The 17,889-nt window shown below is 36.3% G+C and overlaps 3 protein-coding genes across 4 annotated transcripts in view; 1 reads left to right on the top strand and 2 right to left on the bottom strand.

The window, feature by feature from the left end:
- The window catches only part of LOC116176168 (protein tincar-like), a 92,789-nt gene that overhangs the window by 31,606 nt on the left and 43,294 nt on the right, over positions 1-17,889 (bottom strand). The window lies entirely within an intron of this gene.
- Positions 14,816-16,246, top strand: LOC116176167. Its single transcript, XM_031494645.1, has 4 exons — positions 14,816-14,953; positions 15,085-15,201; positions 15,297-15,410; positions 15,624-16,246. Exons 2-4 carry the CDS (start codon positions 15,090-15,092, stop codon positions 16,244-16,246), a joined length of 849 nt encoding a protein of 282 aa, XP_031350505.1. The 5' UTR covers positions 14,816-14,953; positions 15,085-15,089.
- LOC116176872 (protein ANTAGONIST OF LIKE HETEROCHROMATIN PROTEIN 1-like) lies at positions 16,397-17,436 on the bottom strand. Of its 2 annotated transcripts, XM_031495682.1 has the most exons (4): positions 17,318-17,436; positions 17,091-17,266; positions 16,917-17,041; positions 16,397-16,865 (listed from the first exon to the last, which is right to left on the bottom strand). In XM_031495682.1, exons 1-4 carry the CDS (start codon positions 17,427-17,429, stop codon positions 16,556-16,558), a joined length of 723 nt encoding a protein of 240 aa, XP_031351542.1. In that variant the 5' UTR covers positions 17,430-17,436; the 3' UTR covers positions 16,397-16,555. The 2 variants fall into 2 exon arrangements, with proteins under 2 accessions (XP_031351542.1, XP_031351541.1); XM_031495681.1 differs by having other exon boundaries at positions 17,091-17,433.

Raw genomic sequence — 17,889 nt, 5'->3', positions numbered from 1 at the left:
ATCCATCATTAATTTCATACGACAGCAAAGTTAACAACGAAAGACTCCCACAAAGACAACCATGTAATTATTACAGAAAGAGAATACATATATCAAATCCATGTTTCAAAATACGCTCCTGACTCAAAATTTTGCTAGAAGTGAATTTCAGGCAATGTCCAACGGACTCCCATGTCGCTAAATAAATAAAAGACTGCAAGCATAGCTACTTGCAATAAATACACCAAATTGCGACAACCATTAGTGGATGTTGGAATGGTAATTTGCCGTATTTATTGATTCAACCTTTTCGATTGCTGGAAATTTTACAGGATATTTTGGGAGTACGAGCAGAATCTAAAATTGATACCTAAAGTGAACTTGTGAAAGGGTTAGAAGTAATTTGGAAAATGCTTATGAGAAAATTGAAAATAAAATGAGGGAAATGTGGAAATTTTACGAAATTAGACGGAAGATACACTTAAAGATGTGTAATGAACGTTGGAGGAACCTGAGCTAAATTTAATGAGTCCTTGAAGGAAGCTTATGAGGGACTTGAAAGAAATTTGAAGTTGGCGTGTAAACAATTTTGGAAGTGCGTAGAAAATTGGAGAAGTTGGAAGTAAAAATGTAATGTGAATAGTAAGTAGTAATAATCTTCACAAAGAAACCCGAGCCGTACAATTTTAAAATTATAATAGATTTAATATTGTAAATTCAATTACGTGATTTATTTATATAAAATTAATTTTCAAGGGAACTAGTACTAATAATAAGCAACTGAATTAAAACTGTCGATAATGATTGAACTATGGCGATTTCGCTGGTGACTTCCGTATTGATGTTACTGTCTTCAATCTGCTTATATAGCAAACAGAAACCTCAGAAAGCATGAGTCATATCCGCTTTCATACCTTATCACCGGTGACTAATCCTTTATCGACTTGATGGCGCCTTGATATCGCTCTAGAAAATTCGGTCATTACGAGTATAAACTTCTCCTATTTTTCACTGCATACTGCATTGGTTAACAAAAAAAAAAGAAAATTTTGTATTTTCAGAACTGAGAACTTAGTCGTGCATTCGTGACCACACCGTATTTAGACAATTCACCAAAATAATGAGTATGTCGCGCTTGCATAGCATAGTGAAAGATGTATTTTTTTAAATAATTCAAGTATTGCGAAAACCGCTCGGGTTTTGTAACTAACATCAAATTTACTTAAAATAAACGGTAACTAAAAAAATTAGAACATCCAATTTAAAATAACGAAGTGTAGAGCATAGATGTTCAATCTCAGTATGAGAGTGAGTGAATTTGGGGTAGAATGTAAGGCGGTAAACCGTCACTTCTACTAAATTGAAGACCAGATTACTCTGTGATTGAACATTCTGCACGCCGCGATGTTCATGTTCAACTGAGTATAAAAATCCCCTTAAATCTAGTCACTACACTACGACGCTGGTTCAATTTTATAACGAGATAAACAACAACAATTGATAACACGACGGAAAGCTGCAATACTACAACGCGATAGAACAAGTGATTCTCTCTCAACTGTACTTTGCACGAACCGAATATAGAATCCTCGGTGATGCTACCACACTCGATCTGACGCTGCTTTCGTCCCTACCACAGAGAGAGCGACACCAGACCCTCCAAAATTACCACAACAAACCCTATTTAACTCGGGGCCTACACACAATTTCATCCGAGAGGACCTCGCCGGCATAATCTAATATCGCATCTACATCACCGCTGCATGAACATTATTGGATCCTCCACCATCAGGTACTCTTTCGGCAAACAGACTGAAGAAGACGTTTTATGGTAACAACCAGGAAATTAAGAAAGGCCTCCGAGTTCAGGAAAAGGATCCAAAAACGTGGGACATGCTACCGATCATCTTGTACGCGTTACAAAGGTCTTCAAGAAACAACTGATTAATGTTTGCTTAGAATTGTTTATTAAATTAAAATAGTTTATACTTAACAAACTTGACACTTGAGTCTTAATGTTGTTTCTACGGACTAATTACGTTGTTTCATTAATGGAAATGTGATTAAACAATGGGGCTCATGTTTACAAATGATCTATGATCAATGATGTTAAACAAAGTCTGTCAGGTTTTAAATGTATAATTGTGTATTAATGAGTAAAATTAGGGATCGACACATTAAACTCCGTGGTATACCATTTTCCATTTAAAGCCCCAAGTCAGAATGACTACATATTTATACCGAGAAAAGACTTAATTGAGTAGAGTTTATACGAAAACAATTAGTTTCGCCAGCTTCCCGCAATTACCCATTCAAAGTATAATGGCGGATGGGGATCGGGCGGTTTTCGCAAAATTGCCAAAACTTCAAGGGAAATTAAGAGTGGCCGCCATAATTAATGCGGCAGGAATGTAAATTTACACACAACTTGTTTGGATTGAACCTCAAACATGCCCGCCGTGTGTACGTACTTAATGTGATTTCTCTATTAGCGTTCTGTGTACCTACCTACATGTCAGTATTTACAAAGCACAAAAGAAGTGGCGTGATCGATACCTACGTTTTCTTATGCAAATGTAGGGGGGGGTGCCTTATGGAACTACAAATGAATATTGATGTTGTATACCTACAGTGAAAAGCGCCTTTATTCCAAATTTGATTAATTGCTTTCCTTTTATCACAAAAAAAGTAGAACTTTTAATTTTGAAATTCAGATGTGTGCAACGAGCAGATTCAATTTTCAACATTGAAATTTGCATACCGCAAAACACTAAGATCAAAATCGGCCGTAATTTACATCGGTTCTATTAAAAATGACATCAAGTCACGGAACGTGTTTTACATTTTACGCGCCTAACGAATCAAAGGCAGTACAAAATTCCGCAAAATACTCTTTGAATTTAAATAACAAATTCTGTGTAATTATCAGGAGACTGCTACCAGCACAGGAAATTGTTACACAATATGGTAAAGTAGCGTAACTGCCTGCATAATTTTCGGCAGTTTGCGTACATTCGGACGGACGCCGCCGGCTGTCCAAGATTTTTAGGCCAACATCCTCTTTTCACATCTTCGCTATGCAATTTCCATATTATTTCCGTTTAGTAGATTGCATTTAAACATAAAAGAGAAGTTGTTTATTGATTTGGCATTAGTCGCTGGCTTTGTCTTTCAGTTGTATAATGCATGAAATATTAGCTTTAGGCATTCGTAAAATAAAATCTACGTCCATGAATATCATTTTCACTTAAATGATTATACACGAATACATAAGGGTGAATACCAGTACTACCACATTTACTTGCAAATTGCTAGATTTCCATTACGTTTTAATGGAATACAAGGTTAGTTCAAGACAAGGAATAAACTTTTTAAGGTCACATCAGGACAACTTTCAACTCAAGAAATCTACGGAAACATCGCATTGTTTTCTAGTTAGTTTATTATTTAATCCGTCGGTAACTAGTCATCATGCAACAATGAATTGGCAATTTAAATTTTCTATACGTTGTGTAGACATACCTACCTACATATATGTCTAACCCTAACCATGACCCCAAGCCTGACACCCTCTCCTCTTACAAATTTAATCGCATGCGGCATGTTACAACAAAATCGAAATGCCCATACGTATTTGAAACTCCAACAAACCAGCTCTAATTTCGCGAAAATATTGGAATAAAAAGCTAATATTCCGCTGTGTTGATATTTCCCACTTAATCAAGCGAGTACACGCATCAATTAATGGTCTTTAGATTTCCTGACGAATGACGTCGTGTACAGATCACAAATCGCACAAATGTTTTACACAACCTTGTAAAAAATCTACCAGTTCAAGTTCAGTACCTTGAATTCCGTTTTTATATGAAGAGCGCGTCTGCCATTCGAAAATGTTCCCTCGCGTAAATTCTAGCACTCGTAAAATGAACGACCTTGCCACAATTTAGGTTAACTTCCAAATTTTAATGTAAAAATTAACCTGTAGGTAACTCGCACTTCGCCACCAATTTCTTCACAAACACATCATTGGTAAAAATAAATAGGAGAAACGTTTCTGGTTGGAAATTTCCACTCACAATAAAAAGCAGTAACACTTGACTGCGACTTGTCAGATTTTTTCCATCCAAAAATTAGCGCGCCTAACATAATAAGTAAATGCTCGCGAAATTAGCCACGAATGCTAACCTCGTCTCTCTGCTTATAATCCCCACACACACACTTTCCCTCTTCCTCACTTATCTCGAAAAATAAAAACCCAAACACCATACTACATAATGTGGTTGCAACTTCCCAGACGTAATTTCGTTCTTGTTTGCTATAAAGCGGCACATATGTCTAAATTTCCCTATGTTGACTAAAAAATGAATTCGAAACAATGCGTCTTTTTAAGTATAAAGCGACCAACCCGTTATACACTATGAGACTAACATTTCGGTCAAAAATTCATATAGCGTTTTAAGCTTACCAATTCCGAGATTCATATGTGCATCATTCAAAAAACGTTCGTGATTTTCTTCTACTATTCTTTCAGATTTTGAGACGTGTAAAGAAAACTCTACAATTCAAACAAAATTACCAATAAATTCTAACAAAATTGTAATTTTTTTGTAAGTCTCGCCAGGAAAGAATGTCAATTACAGCCCACCTGATGCTGGTCTACAATCGTATGGCTTACTATGAAAAACATACGATGTGTTCTGTGACTGGCATTCTTTCCTGGCAAGTCCAATATATTTCAAGCGTTATGGAATTCACAAATTTCAACTTCCAAGTGGGTCAAGTTGGAAAGATCCAGGAATGTTAAATTATATAATTGCACAAATCTCAAATGATTTAAAATTTAAAAGTAAATGTAGAACTTTATTGCGAACAGCGAACGGGCAGAAAAACTTGAAGATACTGTAACGGGAGCCCGCTAGGCTATATTAACTTTTTTGTTATACGAGTTTCTAAAGGCCATTTGGAAATAAAAACAAAACGAAAACATTTTGAATACTAAACCTATTTTCAGATTCTACATACTTTTATCTATTTTTTTCGACTCCAATAAAGCTCGGGTCTGAACTGCAGTTACTCCATTGCCATGCAAGACCAAAATTTCGTCTGTGAGCATGCCGCGCCCTTTGTATTGAATCGCGCTACGTAGCTTTCGCAGAGGTTGGTCGTGATATCTTGATTAAGGGAACAGGAGGAGAATTTGTAAATTTTAAAACTTGGTTGTAGGGTGTGATAACCAACTAATTTGGCAACAATATGTATGTATAATTTAAAAATACACTTAATTTTTGAAAATTCTATCCGGGTCGTACAATGGATTCGAATAAACACACAGTTAATTGATTGACATTTGACAATGACAAAAATGTATTCCGATAAATATAAGAAAAAACAAAACAAACCCTGAAATAAACAAAAGCTTACGAAGCTTGTTTGGACAATCTGGTCGTACAAGGTTTAAGATATTCTCAGGCGCACTTAACTCACACACCAACGCTTCTGAATTTCACTTTGCTTTATAACACAGAATTAGGTGAAAAATCTGGGTTGTTGAATTTGAAGATACATTTTCAGTACCTGTTCGGACGAGAGAACCTTTACAAAAAAGGTGTAGCTGTGCACTACAACTAAATTGCTTTTTCAACTGATTAATCTGTTTCTCCACAAATTGATTATAAAGAAATCAGAAACTGTGACTGCATCAAAACAAATAGGGCTGACTGCCCGTAACTTAACTTAAAAGAACACGCGCTTTAACCGGCGCGAAACTCAGCAGCCTCATTTTCATGTTTGGTCTCCAATATTTAACGAAACGCCAACTCCATCACAATAGAATGTCTTGCTTTAAGAATTTTGAAATAAAAATCACAAACGAACGTCCCCGCTTCTTTAATATGTCAGAGCACTTTATCTCTATCTCTTTTATAATACTCATCGCAAACGAATCAATGAAAACCTTTTGCAATGTACGCAAACTTGACCAAATGTGTCTTACTTCTAACACCTTATCTAAATTGAATAAATTATAAAAGCGATCAAATTTAAACAAAAAGAATTATTACGCATCTAACAAATTCTAAGAGGAAAAACAAACACCGAGATACAAATTCAAACGAAACGAACTAACTATGTCTATTTCGTAAATAATCCTCCAGATTTACTAATAAATTTAAGTATTCTCACATACAGGATGCCCCGTCATTATTTTGGTGTTTAGACTGAAATAACGTGTACATGTCGTTGTATGTACCGCTTGCGGAAGCTATCGAAACCCTGCCGGAGGATTCGAACCATCCTCTTACGGCGATTTCCTTTCGCTTTTCCTGTTCGGCAATAAAGAAGCGAATTTAAACTATGTAAGAGAGAGATGCGCATCATAACGTGTAGGTCGTCGGCTAAGATTGCGGTTAGCTTGCGGAAGAAGCGCGGCTAGCATCACGCGCTTTGGAACAGGCAAGAATTAGTGGAATCAAGGGTTCTGTTTGTTTCTAAAACGTTTTCATAAAGTTAATCGCCAACGCGCAGTTCCAACCTCAAGGAGGTTCGGGTGTTACGGTATTAATAAAAAACAGAATTTCAAGAGGGCGGTATAAATATTGTGTATGTTAGAATGAGGACGTGGTCCATAAACAACAAAAAATGAAGAAGTAAACTAAAGTTCATGTCGTAAGAGCATTGTATCGGGTGATCAAAAAGAACTGCAGACAGTTTAAATTGGGCGCTTTAAGTTTTTAATGTTTTTTACTTAAGGCATTGGCAAACATGTTTAGAAGGTAGTTTATTTATGCATTAGTGATTAAATTGATCCACCACTGCTTTTACATAAATGACATTTGGTATGTGACCAACTTTATAAATGTTTAGTTCTACGGGAAATTCAATCTTTCCGCACTACTTTTCGATCACCCGGTATAAATTCGCATTAAGAAGTACGTGACATTGTATTCGAGTCGGTGTATTTTCGAGTATAACGCATGCATCCGAGCGCGCCGCAGTTCATGAACTTTTTTATCTGTGAAGTAATTAATCCGTTATTCAACAAAGGCGCACCATAACCTAAGGAAAGCTGAATCTGTAGAAATCCATAGAAAATCTATTCAGTCTGGGCGGAACGTAAGACAAATTCATCTACATAATTTGGACAATTGTTCATCATTTTCAATTAGCCAACAAAGATTCTATTTTATTGTATATTTTAATTAAACTTAACTGGGAAGGTGTAAATACATACACATAATAACAAAATGTTTAAAACCAGGTGGCGGTGCAGCAGCTTAATGTTTATTTAGAAAGAAAGGTTCGAACACCCGACCTCCGGATTTATAGCCCAATGCTCTACCACTAAGCTATAAGCCTGTTATGTTGGAGCAGTATATCCTTAATTTTTACCTTGAATTCTTTTATGTCGCAGTTGGCGAGATATTCGGGTAGAATGTTATAGAGTTTTGTCGCGTTTGTAAAAGGGAGATTTTTTGTAGAATGAATGAGTGTGTTTGTGAGTGTCTGCTTCCTATCCTGTTAAAGTTATTAATTAATTAATTCCGATTACTTCCGACGACTTTACTTTATTTTTTTCTGATTTTAAGAGATACAAAAAATTAAAAACCACTTTCTCATTCCCACTTTATGATCTCTTCAAAACACCGTTGAGAGATTTTCAATACAACGTATTTTTATTTTTTGTATGGCCCCTAACAGAAATACACACTGTATTGAGTAGAATTTTTTATTACGAATACAACGATATACGGCACACAAAAAAAAACAAAAGTTGGAAATTGTTGGTTTAAACAGGATGGTGCGTGCGTTTAAATCAATAAATTTGCATCAGTAATATACATTTTCAATTTTGCACAATTTTTGATCTCCTCCACATAAAAACATCATTTTAACACGTTTTGAAAAAGTCTTAACAGGCGAAACGTCAACAATCAAAAGGATGTATTAAAAACTCGTTACTTGCTCCTTTTTTTCTTTGGGTGAATTATCTTCAACCGATCACCATTTAAATATTGTAACTATTCGTTAAAATACCCGAGAAGCATGGATAGTTCATTTCGAACAATTTTCGGAAGTTTCACCAAAGCATTTGGAAGCGACCACGAAGAACTAGATTCTTCTTTTGGGGTCTTGAAGATCTGAAGATCCGCTACTGCCTCTATAGGCGTGGATGCAGATTAAGATTATGGAATTGTGATCTTTTCTACTTGATTTTTGAAATACAAAAGCAATGGTGTACCTTTTTCGTGAGGTAGTGTGATTTGAGGTGAAATAAGAAGACAATCTAGATGGCGTTTCTATAAGCTTAATTTCTATGGTAAAGCTTTTCATTTCCTTGTACTCATGAGCATTAACTTCTAATTAGATTTTAATAATGGGTTAGTCCTATTAGAGAGTTCAGAGTGGTTATTCGTTTAGGATTTCATTTGTAACGTTTAAGGGGGGTAAGATAGGAACGATTTAGGGAAGGGGTAATTTTCACGCTCGTTAGCTACTAAGAAATCAGCTGTGATGATTTTCCATTTTTTATAAAATAAAAGCACTTCCTACTTTTTGCTGAGCTAGCGTAGGATATTAGCTTAACGATCTGCACCAGTAGCGTGATACAGAATTCAGATTAATTAACTGGCATTTATTTTGTGTTATTTGATTGGACGTGGAGTTTCTGGTCATCGTAACTTGAACTGTTACAATGTGTGTATCCCATTATAATAAATTTTCGTATTACATACGTTTGCTGTTCTGTATTGATTCTTACAACCAAATAAACCCTTAAACAAAGAGTAATCTACCGAACACACACAGTATTGGTGCAGATTTTTATGCTTTTAAGTAAGTAATACTTTAAAGCTTAGAAATGTACACCAAATACCCTGTTAGATTATTGCTATTTTGGTTTGAAAATTGCAAAGGACTATATTGAGTTATGATATATTTCAGTAATTTACGGGGTAACACAGTCACGTAAACAACGTTTTACTCAATTTCCGTATAATCATTTAACATTGCGCTCACGTACAGCTTATTATGCAGTGGTGCATTGTCTAAAATCCAAAGTCAACAGGAAAGATGAAATCCCATATTAATCAATGGCAGGCAACACAACGGAAACTGACATTTCGATTATAATTTTATAGTGTTTCATGCGTCAATTAATAGCAGATTCTCCTCTATTTCCAATATAATTATATCCCATAGAATTACAGATTTCGTTCCAAATTTACAATTTTCGTCCGTATCTACATCAAGCAAGTATTACGATTTAAATCAAAACACGTCAAATATGCAAATCTAATAAATCTCGTCGCTTTTATGTTCGCGAGAGAGGCAGATGTGGCTTGTTTATTGATTGTTTACCGAATGCAATTGAAATGGATTTTCGAGGGAAAATATCGTTTTAATTTTGTGATCCAAAGCACGCGTTCATAAATTTCGTTATGCAGTGTCGAAATTGTGTTTTCAAATAAAATTATTCGGCGCTAGTTTAACGAAGAGCTCGTATTAAAAAATTAATCATTTGCGTATGTATCACATCTTTTAAGAAAATTGGAATAGTGGGAGGTGAACCACCACCCGTCAAGAATTTTGGATGAAACGTACGAAATTGGGGTGCCAGATCAAGTTACTTTACTACTAGAAGTTTCAAAATTGACCAATGTGTCTACCAGATTAGTTTACAGCAGTCTGTAAAAGAGGCACAGTGCCGCTCGAATTTTACGAATCGAAAACTCTATAAACTTTTCCTTTTTCAAATGCTGCTCTTGACAAGGAGGAAGGATTGAATTGTGCGAATCTACTGGACGAGTATACATTTCGCACGGATCTTTAACTTTCCCTTTGGCCGTTCCCACCCTTCGCCCTCGAGATATTCGAACTTAAAGTTGTGATTCCACCGACACATACGTCTCGTCTACAGTAAAACAACTAGACAAGTTTGAATTAAATCTTCCCGTCGAAATCAAGATTTTTAATTTCAGTTTTAAAGTAGCTTACAGTAAAAAGTCGCTAGAAAAATGTAGGGGTTGTTTAATTTCGCCTAATAACGAGTACATATGATACTTTTTTGGATCTAACGCAGCATTTATGGAATACAATTTTATTTGCGGAAATAGGAACGTGTAACGGTTTAATTTCGTCATTACAAAGCAGTCAATATTTACTTGTTGAATGATCCTCGTAATAGTCGTAACCTTGGAAGTTTAAACACGCAATTTTTAGCGCGAAATTTTTCAACATTCATTTTCCTCTTTCGATTGCGAGCGACCGAGTGCAGTTATTAATTTTTTGGCGATTAAATTCATTTAATTTTGGGGATTCAGAAATATTGCTTGGAAGGATTTTTCCCGATTAACTCCAATAGTAAGGAGGATGTAATTGCGTTTTTTCGGACTTATCGTAAGTACGCCATTTGCATTTACATCATCTACTTGAAGTGTATTTTTCTTTAGGTTGGCTGATATTTGCTATACAATTCTCCGTCGACCATTGTTCCACATTCATCTATAATTAACCCTCTTATTTAAAGAGGTATGTACATTTTAAGGTTATCAACGAAAAGGGTTACCTGTGATTGTCTTTTAGGGTTTTTAATTTTAATAATTCGAGGCCTTCAGTTTTAAGAACCATTCCTGATACATTCTACATACGCAGGTGGGTAACCTTGAAGTAAATTCACCATCTGTGCACGAGTGCCAACAACCCCTTTTGACAGAAATTTCCATCTACTAAGGGGCTGCTGATTCGCTTTACAACCAAAAAACAACTTCTGTATCTTTTTGCGTATTAATTAATAACTATTTTGCCCCCTCCGGGATTATATGCGATCACTTGTAAGTAATTTTGTTAAAGTCAGTATCTATATTTATTATCTTCCGATCTCTAAGAATTGATGACCGAATTAGACCCGGGTATGCTATTGGCAACCCTCCACTTCCTTACTCGAGGCCCTTCACGCATTAATCAGTTCATTGCACTCCGAGCTCTGCAGCTTGGGAGTTTTCTTTTGTTTACGGATTTATGGATCCGGGAACTGAGCTCACTCCTCTGGATAACATCTTATTAAATTAAGGTAAGCGTCGCCTTACATGTTTTACTTATATTTGGCACTACACGTGTAACGTAAATTATCATTTTGATATTTGAATATTTGGGTACGCTATCCCATTCGGGAGTTTATTTAATATCTGTTGTTAATCTACATTTCTCTTACAGTTTCCGAAATCCCCATGGTGGCCCTCGAATTTGAATCAGCCTGGTATAGGAATTAAAAAATTGCTGTAATTATATCCCACTGCTCTTTCAATAAATATCAGCTTAATTCTAAAATTAAATACTAAAAAAACTGTTCATTCGTCTAATATGTGAAAATCTAAAAGATAAATTTACGCAATATGAGCACAAGGGACTCTCACTTCCAGCACTATGAGTGAAAAGTAATTATCTACTCTTCACAACTAAAAAAACTGCAAACTTTTGAGTTAATTACTACGCTTCTGCCTATAATATTGCTCAATAATGGTTGCTTCGTCGGAAAAGGTTTGATAGAATTTTCAGCACAAACGGAACAACTCATTAATTAAAGCGGTGCGCTGAAGTTGGAAATGTTTGCATTGTATTGTTTGAACAAGTCAGCTTATTGTACGGAATTACAAACGATCTGCTGCTACAAAGCGTCGCTTGCTAAATGTGAAATTACCAGCCAATCAGAAATATTGTCGACAACAATCGAAAACTTCCGAATCTATTTTAAATTGAAGCCTTGACTGAATTCTTATTCGGTGATTGAAGAGGGAACGGGATCAAACAAAATTTAAATTGACGACAAGTCTCTTGCTAGGTTACCATTGTAGACACGATTTTAGATGAAATGTCTTTACGAAGTCAAGTTTAGGGGCGAATTTGCGAATTACTTGCTAATGCCTTGGCTTAATTTATTGGGCCATTTCTAGATATTAATATTCTTTGTGCAAAAATGCTTAGAAAGTCAAATATTTATTACCTGGGTTACTCAAGAAATTTAAAAAAAAACCATATTGTATTTACAAACTAATTTAATTACATACGAGCCAATATTGCCTAGGCAATACTACAATCATATTGTATATTCTTCACGGGCAGCAGGTACTGTCCTTTTACCTTTTTGTATGGACTTTCGTACGGTATTTTACATATGTTGCTGTGTAACCTGCAGGAAGGGTCTCGTTTCTATAGGTTGGAATAATGCTGAAATTGAGAGCGAACCACCCTGTAGTTGCAAATTTACGTGCTGTAAACCATAAAAGGGTTAGCTTTGGAAGTTTTACGCAAGACATCCTGTACAATATGTTTGGACCACGACGGCTCAACATACCCCAATCCACGGCATGATTAACATTATTTGATAGCCCTGAATGCAGGCCTATACTTCCCTTCCCCACGGTTGATCTTGAGAGCAATGACATCACTCACTCACTCTCCGCCCCGTCCCTCCAAGAATTCGTTATGACCTTTATTCGGTTTCCAATGCCGTAGGGTCGTTAATCTTTAGACCTATATTTAGTTTTTTAGGTCACCCTCAAATGGCATTGACACTAGAAAATCGCCTTAAATGCGATTTTGCATAGAGTTGGGTAAGGGCGCCTTGAAAATAAAATAAAACAACACATAATGGGGTCTTAAACGACGACCAACCTTTGAACTTTAAATGGCGACCAACGTCTGGATTTTGAACGGTGAGCAAACTTTGAACTTTCAACGCGACCAACCTTTACACTTTGAACGTCGAGCAACGTTTGGACTTGGAACGGTGAGCAACCTTTAACCTCTTCGTCAGGAAGAGCGCAAGATAACTTTGACGGCACCCGAATTTAGGCTTATGGAATTATACGAGCCTAGACGCATAATAATTGGACCAAAACAAATAGACATTACCTTTTTGTTCATTTTATACCTATTGCATTTGATAAAAGTATTAAATATTGTTGATGAATATCAAAAAAGTGTAATCGTATTCCTTAAATGTATAATCTTTATATATAAAATTTTTTTATTATTTTATTTAATTACAGAGTAAATTTAATCCTTGAGCGCTGTACTAATTACAGTATTTGTGATAGTAAATGATACGTGGTGTGGTTAAAAAATTAAACCTTGGGGAATCCTAGAAGTTATTGATATAACAGAACTAGTGTAAGTAAGATGTTTATTTAATTAAAATGGAGTCACTACGAAAACAACAACGCATTAACAACCTTCCCTCAACAAAACACGCAATCTAAATATAAACGCCATCAACTAAAATCATACACATTACGAAAATGTTCCTAATTCCAACATTTGTTAAACGACGACATTAATCAAAAAGCGACTTTAACAATGAGCAATGAGCTTATGCCCTTGTATTGTAAAGAAATTTGTACTTAGTCAGTAGGTGTCTAAAAGAAATAACTTCTGGTAGAGAGAAGATTAAAAGCTGTTTGACTGTGACACTACAAACACATTAAAATTAAGGCAACGAGGAACAAATTGTAACGAAATGCGTGAAAAGACAGATGCTTCGCGCCCACCCCTCGCCTCTAAATCGAGATTTTAAATAATGCGGGGGATCTATTTCGAAAGCACAACTTTCGGCAAAGATAAAGAATTAACTGGTGAAGTGTTTTCGAAAATTACTTTGAAGTGGATAAACGATGCATAAAGGTTTCTAAATAATTTGCTATGGAAGTAATAGGAGACACGTGCCCGAATGAATAGTATAAGGGTTACATGTCGTAGAACTCCCTGTCCACCTGCATTTTCAGTTAAACTTTTACCATTGTGGAAAAATAGGTATAAAAGGCCTTGTTTTGAATGAAATTCGTGGGTACAGGGATGTATGTGCAACAAATATGAAGGGTGGGGATGGCACGTCTGTTTAAACTTTTGGGTATCCTCTTTTAAAAACTAGGGGCACTTCAACAAGGGTAATTTCAAAGAATTTCTTGGATGAATCTTTGTATATGGTTGTTTTTTAAAGGGGAGCTGAGGTTATTGATGACAATCAGGCATTGCGATCGATCCACCCTGCATCTATGGTTACTGTGTTCAAATAAGATAACGACGCGACATTTGCCTACACCCCACTATCTAAAATGCTTCATGTGCAAGAAGACACTTTGTAGGGATTTAAACTTCACGCTTCGCCCTTAATTAATCATCTTGATACCTCTCGTTTCATTAAACTGTTGTTGCAGGAAGAGCTAGACGGAGGGCTAGGTGTAGTACGTGCACGTGACCCACGTCTTCAGTAATAAAAGATGCGGTATCAGAGCACCTTTAATTAAACATGACAGAAATAGATTGAACGTAAACGGATATTTTATAGCAGTCGCGAAGCGGTTACCGACCTAAAAACCGTTTATTAATAAGTTAAGTTTTAATTAATAGTCTAATTTCCTGGCATTGTGTGATGTTGCGGTGAACTTTTTACGACCGAAAGGTATAGGTACGCAAAACTTGGAGTTTGCACTTTTAATTGTACATAATGGGTTTGGAACTTTACGCAATAATAGTTATTTGTTTCATTAGTACAAAAAATGTCAGTTTTCGGGACGAGGAAGATAGTTGCTGGACGACGCGTTAGCGGAGTCCAGCAACCTTCCGAGTGCCGAAAACGCATTTTTTGTACGAATAAAACATAAAATTTTTTCTCCAACCCCCTTTACTTCAAATTATATTCGAATTTAGATTCAGTCACAGTTTCACTACTATAGTATAAGAACTTCTGCTTTCTTGTCCTCACGTGTCATGCCACTCCAGTTTTTAGGTTAACTTATGACCTATTCGTTCTTACTTCTTCCTTCTCACCTCTCGCGACTTTAGGCGATTTCTGGCGAGAAAAGTAACCTTCAGTAAGACCGCTTTCAATTTCTGGCGAGTAACTAATGACGTCACGTCATACTGTAGTATGCTAGAGTAACCACTAACCAAGTAACATGCCCTTACCTACCTTCAACCTGGAGTAAGCAATAGTAAAGTTAACTTTCTAACCTCAATTTGTGAGGTTGGTTCTTTTATTTATGTTTACATGTGAGTAGTGAGTTTACATTAGTTCTTGGTTGATAGTTACTTTATATTCTAGATTACTTATAGGTATAATGGATAATAGTCTAGAAGATGATGATACTTTAGTGGAGGTGAAGTTCTTAATTAACAATGAAATTGTAACATTTTCGGATAGTGGGGTGGTTGCAACAGCACTAAAAACAGGTAGGTTAATTGCTTATATCAGTGAACCTCAAAAGGCATGTGTTCGTATAATACTAAAACCACACATAACAGAAATAAACACATTTTGTTTGTAGATGCCAATTTTGTGCTAGAGTACATATCAAGGGCAATAGAGGAAGGATTTTTAGAACAATTCGGTGTATGCAAAGGCACTTCAATTGCCGACATAGATATCTCTCGAATTTCTGGTATGTAGACGTTTATCCATTACGATAAGCATTATAATATACTTACAAAACTCCATATAAGGAGTGAACCGTTGTTACGATCAATCTAAAAGGATATGTCACTGTTTCTACAGATCAATCGTATCGTATATGGGACCCTTAAGGCAAAATAATTATAGTTTTTAGTATATTAAAGCTATCGGAATGAATTCAATTATACCATAATGTTTACAGATGAAACTCCTGAAACTATTGAAACCGCAGTCGCAGCTGCTGAAACCGACCAAGAAATCTGGAGCAGTAGAGGGAAACCGACCGACCTTGATAGGCGTGCTACAGAATACATGTTGGAACTAAGGAACTCTGCAAAATTTCAAACTTTATTTGCGGACAAAAAAACTGTAAAAATGTCTATATGGGGGAAAATTGCAGAGCTTCTAGGTAGTGCTGGATTTCCCCTAAATCCTAAAGAAGGAGGGAAAAAATGCTATCAAAAATTTCAGAATTTGACCAAAATGTACATAAATTTTATAAAACATGTAAAAACAACAGGAGGTGAAGCACGGGAACCACCACCTCATTATGACCTATTACATAACATTTTGGGTGATAAACACAAAATAACATTAGGGCATATTAAGGATTCACTGCAATTAGCAGATACTCAAGATGAATTAAATGTAATCCATCAACCACAGCCATGTGCAACAACTTCCCAGCAACCACTCACCCCCACGTCATCTTCCTCCCGATCACAGACACCCACATCATCTTCCCATCTACTCGAATCCTCTACCCCATTATCAAGATCCCATACCTACACCACACCTAGATTCTCATTTCCAAAATATACGTAAATCGGTAAAACCACCCAAAGCAGATGTCATACAAACATTATTGACGATGCATAAGGAAAACATTGATATGCAAACTTCCCAATTTAAGGTATTAGAAAACCTCATGACTACACAGAATAAATTGTTAGAGCAGCAAAATGCCCATAAAGCCACAATAGTTTCGTTATTTGAATCAATGGTTAAAAAAACTACAAGAAAAAGAAGAAGACATTCTAGTGATAGCGATGATGATGATTAAAAAATTGTTTATATTTTTATATGTATATCTATTCAAGCAAAATCAGTATTTATAATTTTTTTACAAAGGAATTAAAGAGTTTGTGATATCAAATCGCGTTTTCTAGTCCCTTCACGATCTCTACGGCCAATATAAGTATCACAACTATCATGTTCACTTGATGTGACATCTACTTCATATATATCACAAGTTAACAAGCAAAAATTATGCAGTATACAACATGCGGTTATAATATCAATAGCCTTTTCAATGGTATATACATTAACAAAATTTAAAATCCTCCAACGGCCTTTCAACATGCCGAAAGTATTTTCGATTACAACCCGTGTCACACTATGTGCGTAGTTGTGTTTCCGTTGCAGCGGCATAATTCCAGTGTTCCTAAACCACAACAATAAATACCTATGTGCAATTATTTGTATTTGTGTCTACCTATACGGAGTTATTAACCATGACCTTAATGGATATGCGGAATCTCCCACCAAGTGGTATCTACCGTAAAACAGATTGAAACAGTTAGTTTCACAGATTTTTCCCAAGTCCGATTCTCTAAGTATCTACAAAACTATTAACAGCATGATTGTAGGTTTGCATAAACTATCTTACTCGTGCATCATGCACAGATCCTGGATAACCAACAGAAATATTAGTAAATAATCTGGAGGAAATACACACTCCTTGAAGGGTAATGGAATGGCAAAACTTGCGATCCTGATAACTGTCATGCTGCTCCTTGGGTATTTTACAAGTTATGTGGCAACCGTCAATAGCACCAATCACATCTAGGAACAACATATTACGCTGATTGCTGTGCGGTTTAAAAATGTCCTTACCTGGATAATTACAACGCTGTTGAAAATCATTTGCAATTTGTTCGCAATCTTCCGCATTAGGCCACTTAATATAAATAGGCATAAGAGAGCAGATAACTTTAATAATTTTCATGGTAATATAGAAAAGATTGTAGGATGATTCGCCCCCGAAAATTCGCCCCGGTAAATTCGCCCCTGAAAATTCGCCCCCGGAATATTCGCCCCCAAGAAAACTCGCCCCCAAGTAAATTCGCCCCCGGACTATTCGCCTCCGTAAGATTCGCCCCAGAAAATTCGCCCCGGAAAACTCGCCCCCAATTAAATTCGCCCCCGGACTATTCGCCTCCGTAAGATTCGCCCCGGAAAATTCGCCCCCAAGAAAACTCGCCCCCAAGTAAATTCGCCCCCGGACTATTTGCCTCCGTAAGATTCGCCCCAGAAAATTCGCCCCCGGCAATTTCGCCCCCGACAAATTCGCTCCTGGAAGATTCGCCCCCGGCGATTCCGCTCCCGTAGGATTCGCCCCATAAGATTTATTAATCCTCGGAGGTAACAGGGCTAGCAGTTCATAAAATGAATTTTGCTTAATTTTA

The sequence above is a fragment of the Photinus pyralis genome, unplaced genomic scaffold (genome assembly GCF_008802855.1).
Source record: "Photinus pyralis isolate 1611_PpyrPB1 unplaced genomic scaffold, Ppyr1.3 Ppyr1.4_LG7, whole genome shotgun sequence".
NCBI lineage: Eukaryota > Metazoa > Arthropoda > Insecta > Coleoptera > Lampyridae > Photinus > Photinus pyralis.
This window is presented reverse-complemented; position numbering and strand designations above follow the sequence as displayed.

Excerpts from the sequence above, each read along its gene's own strand:
- LOC116176872 (XM_031495681.1), bottom strand. The coding sequence starts at position 17,429 with ATGAAAATTATTAAAGTTATCTGCTCTCTTATGCCTATTTATATTAAG. Across the intron at positions 17,042-17,090 it reads GATCTGTGCATGATGCACGA|ATACTTAGAGAATCGGACTT; the intron begins GTAAGATAGTTT and ends ATAGTTTTGTAG. Across the intron at positions 16,866-16,916 it reads TGGTTAATAACTCCGTATAG|GAACACTGGAATTATGCCGC; the intron begins GTAGACACAAAT and ends GTTGTGGTTTAG.
- LOC116176167 (XM_031494645.1), top strand. The coding sequence starts at position 15,090 with ATGGATAATAGTCTAGAAGATGATGATACTTTAGTGGAGGTGAAGTTC. Across the intron at positions 15,202-15,296 it reads TGCAACAGCACTAAAAACAG|ATGCCAATTTTGTGCTAGAG; the intron begins GTAGGTTAATTG and ends TTTTGTTTGTAG. Across the intron at positions 15,411-15,623 it reads AGATATCTCTCGAATTTCTG|ATGAAACTCCTGAAACTATT; the intron begins GTATGTAGACGT and ends TAATGTTTACAG.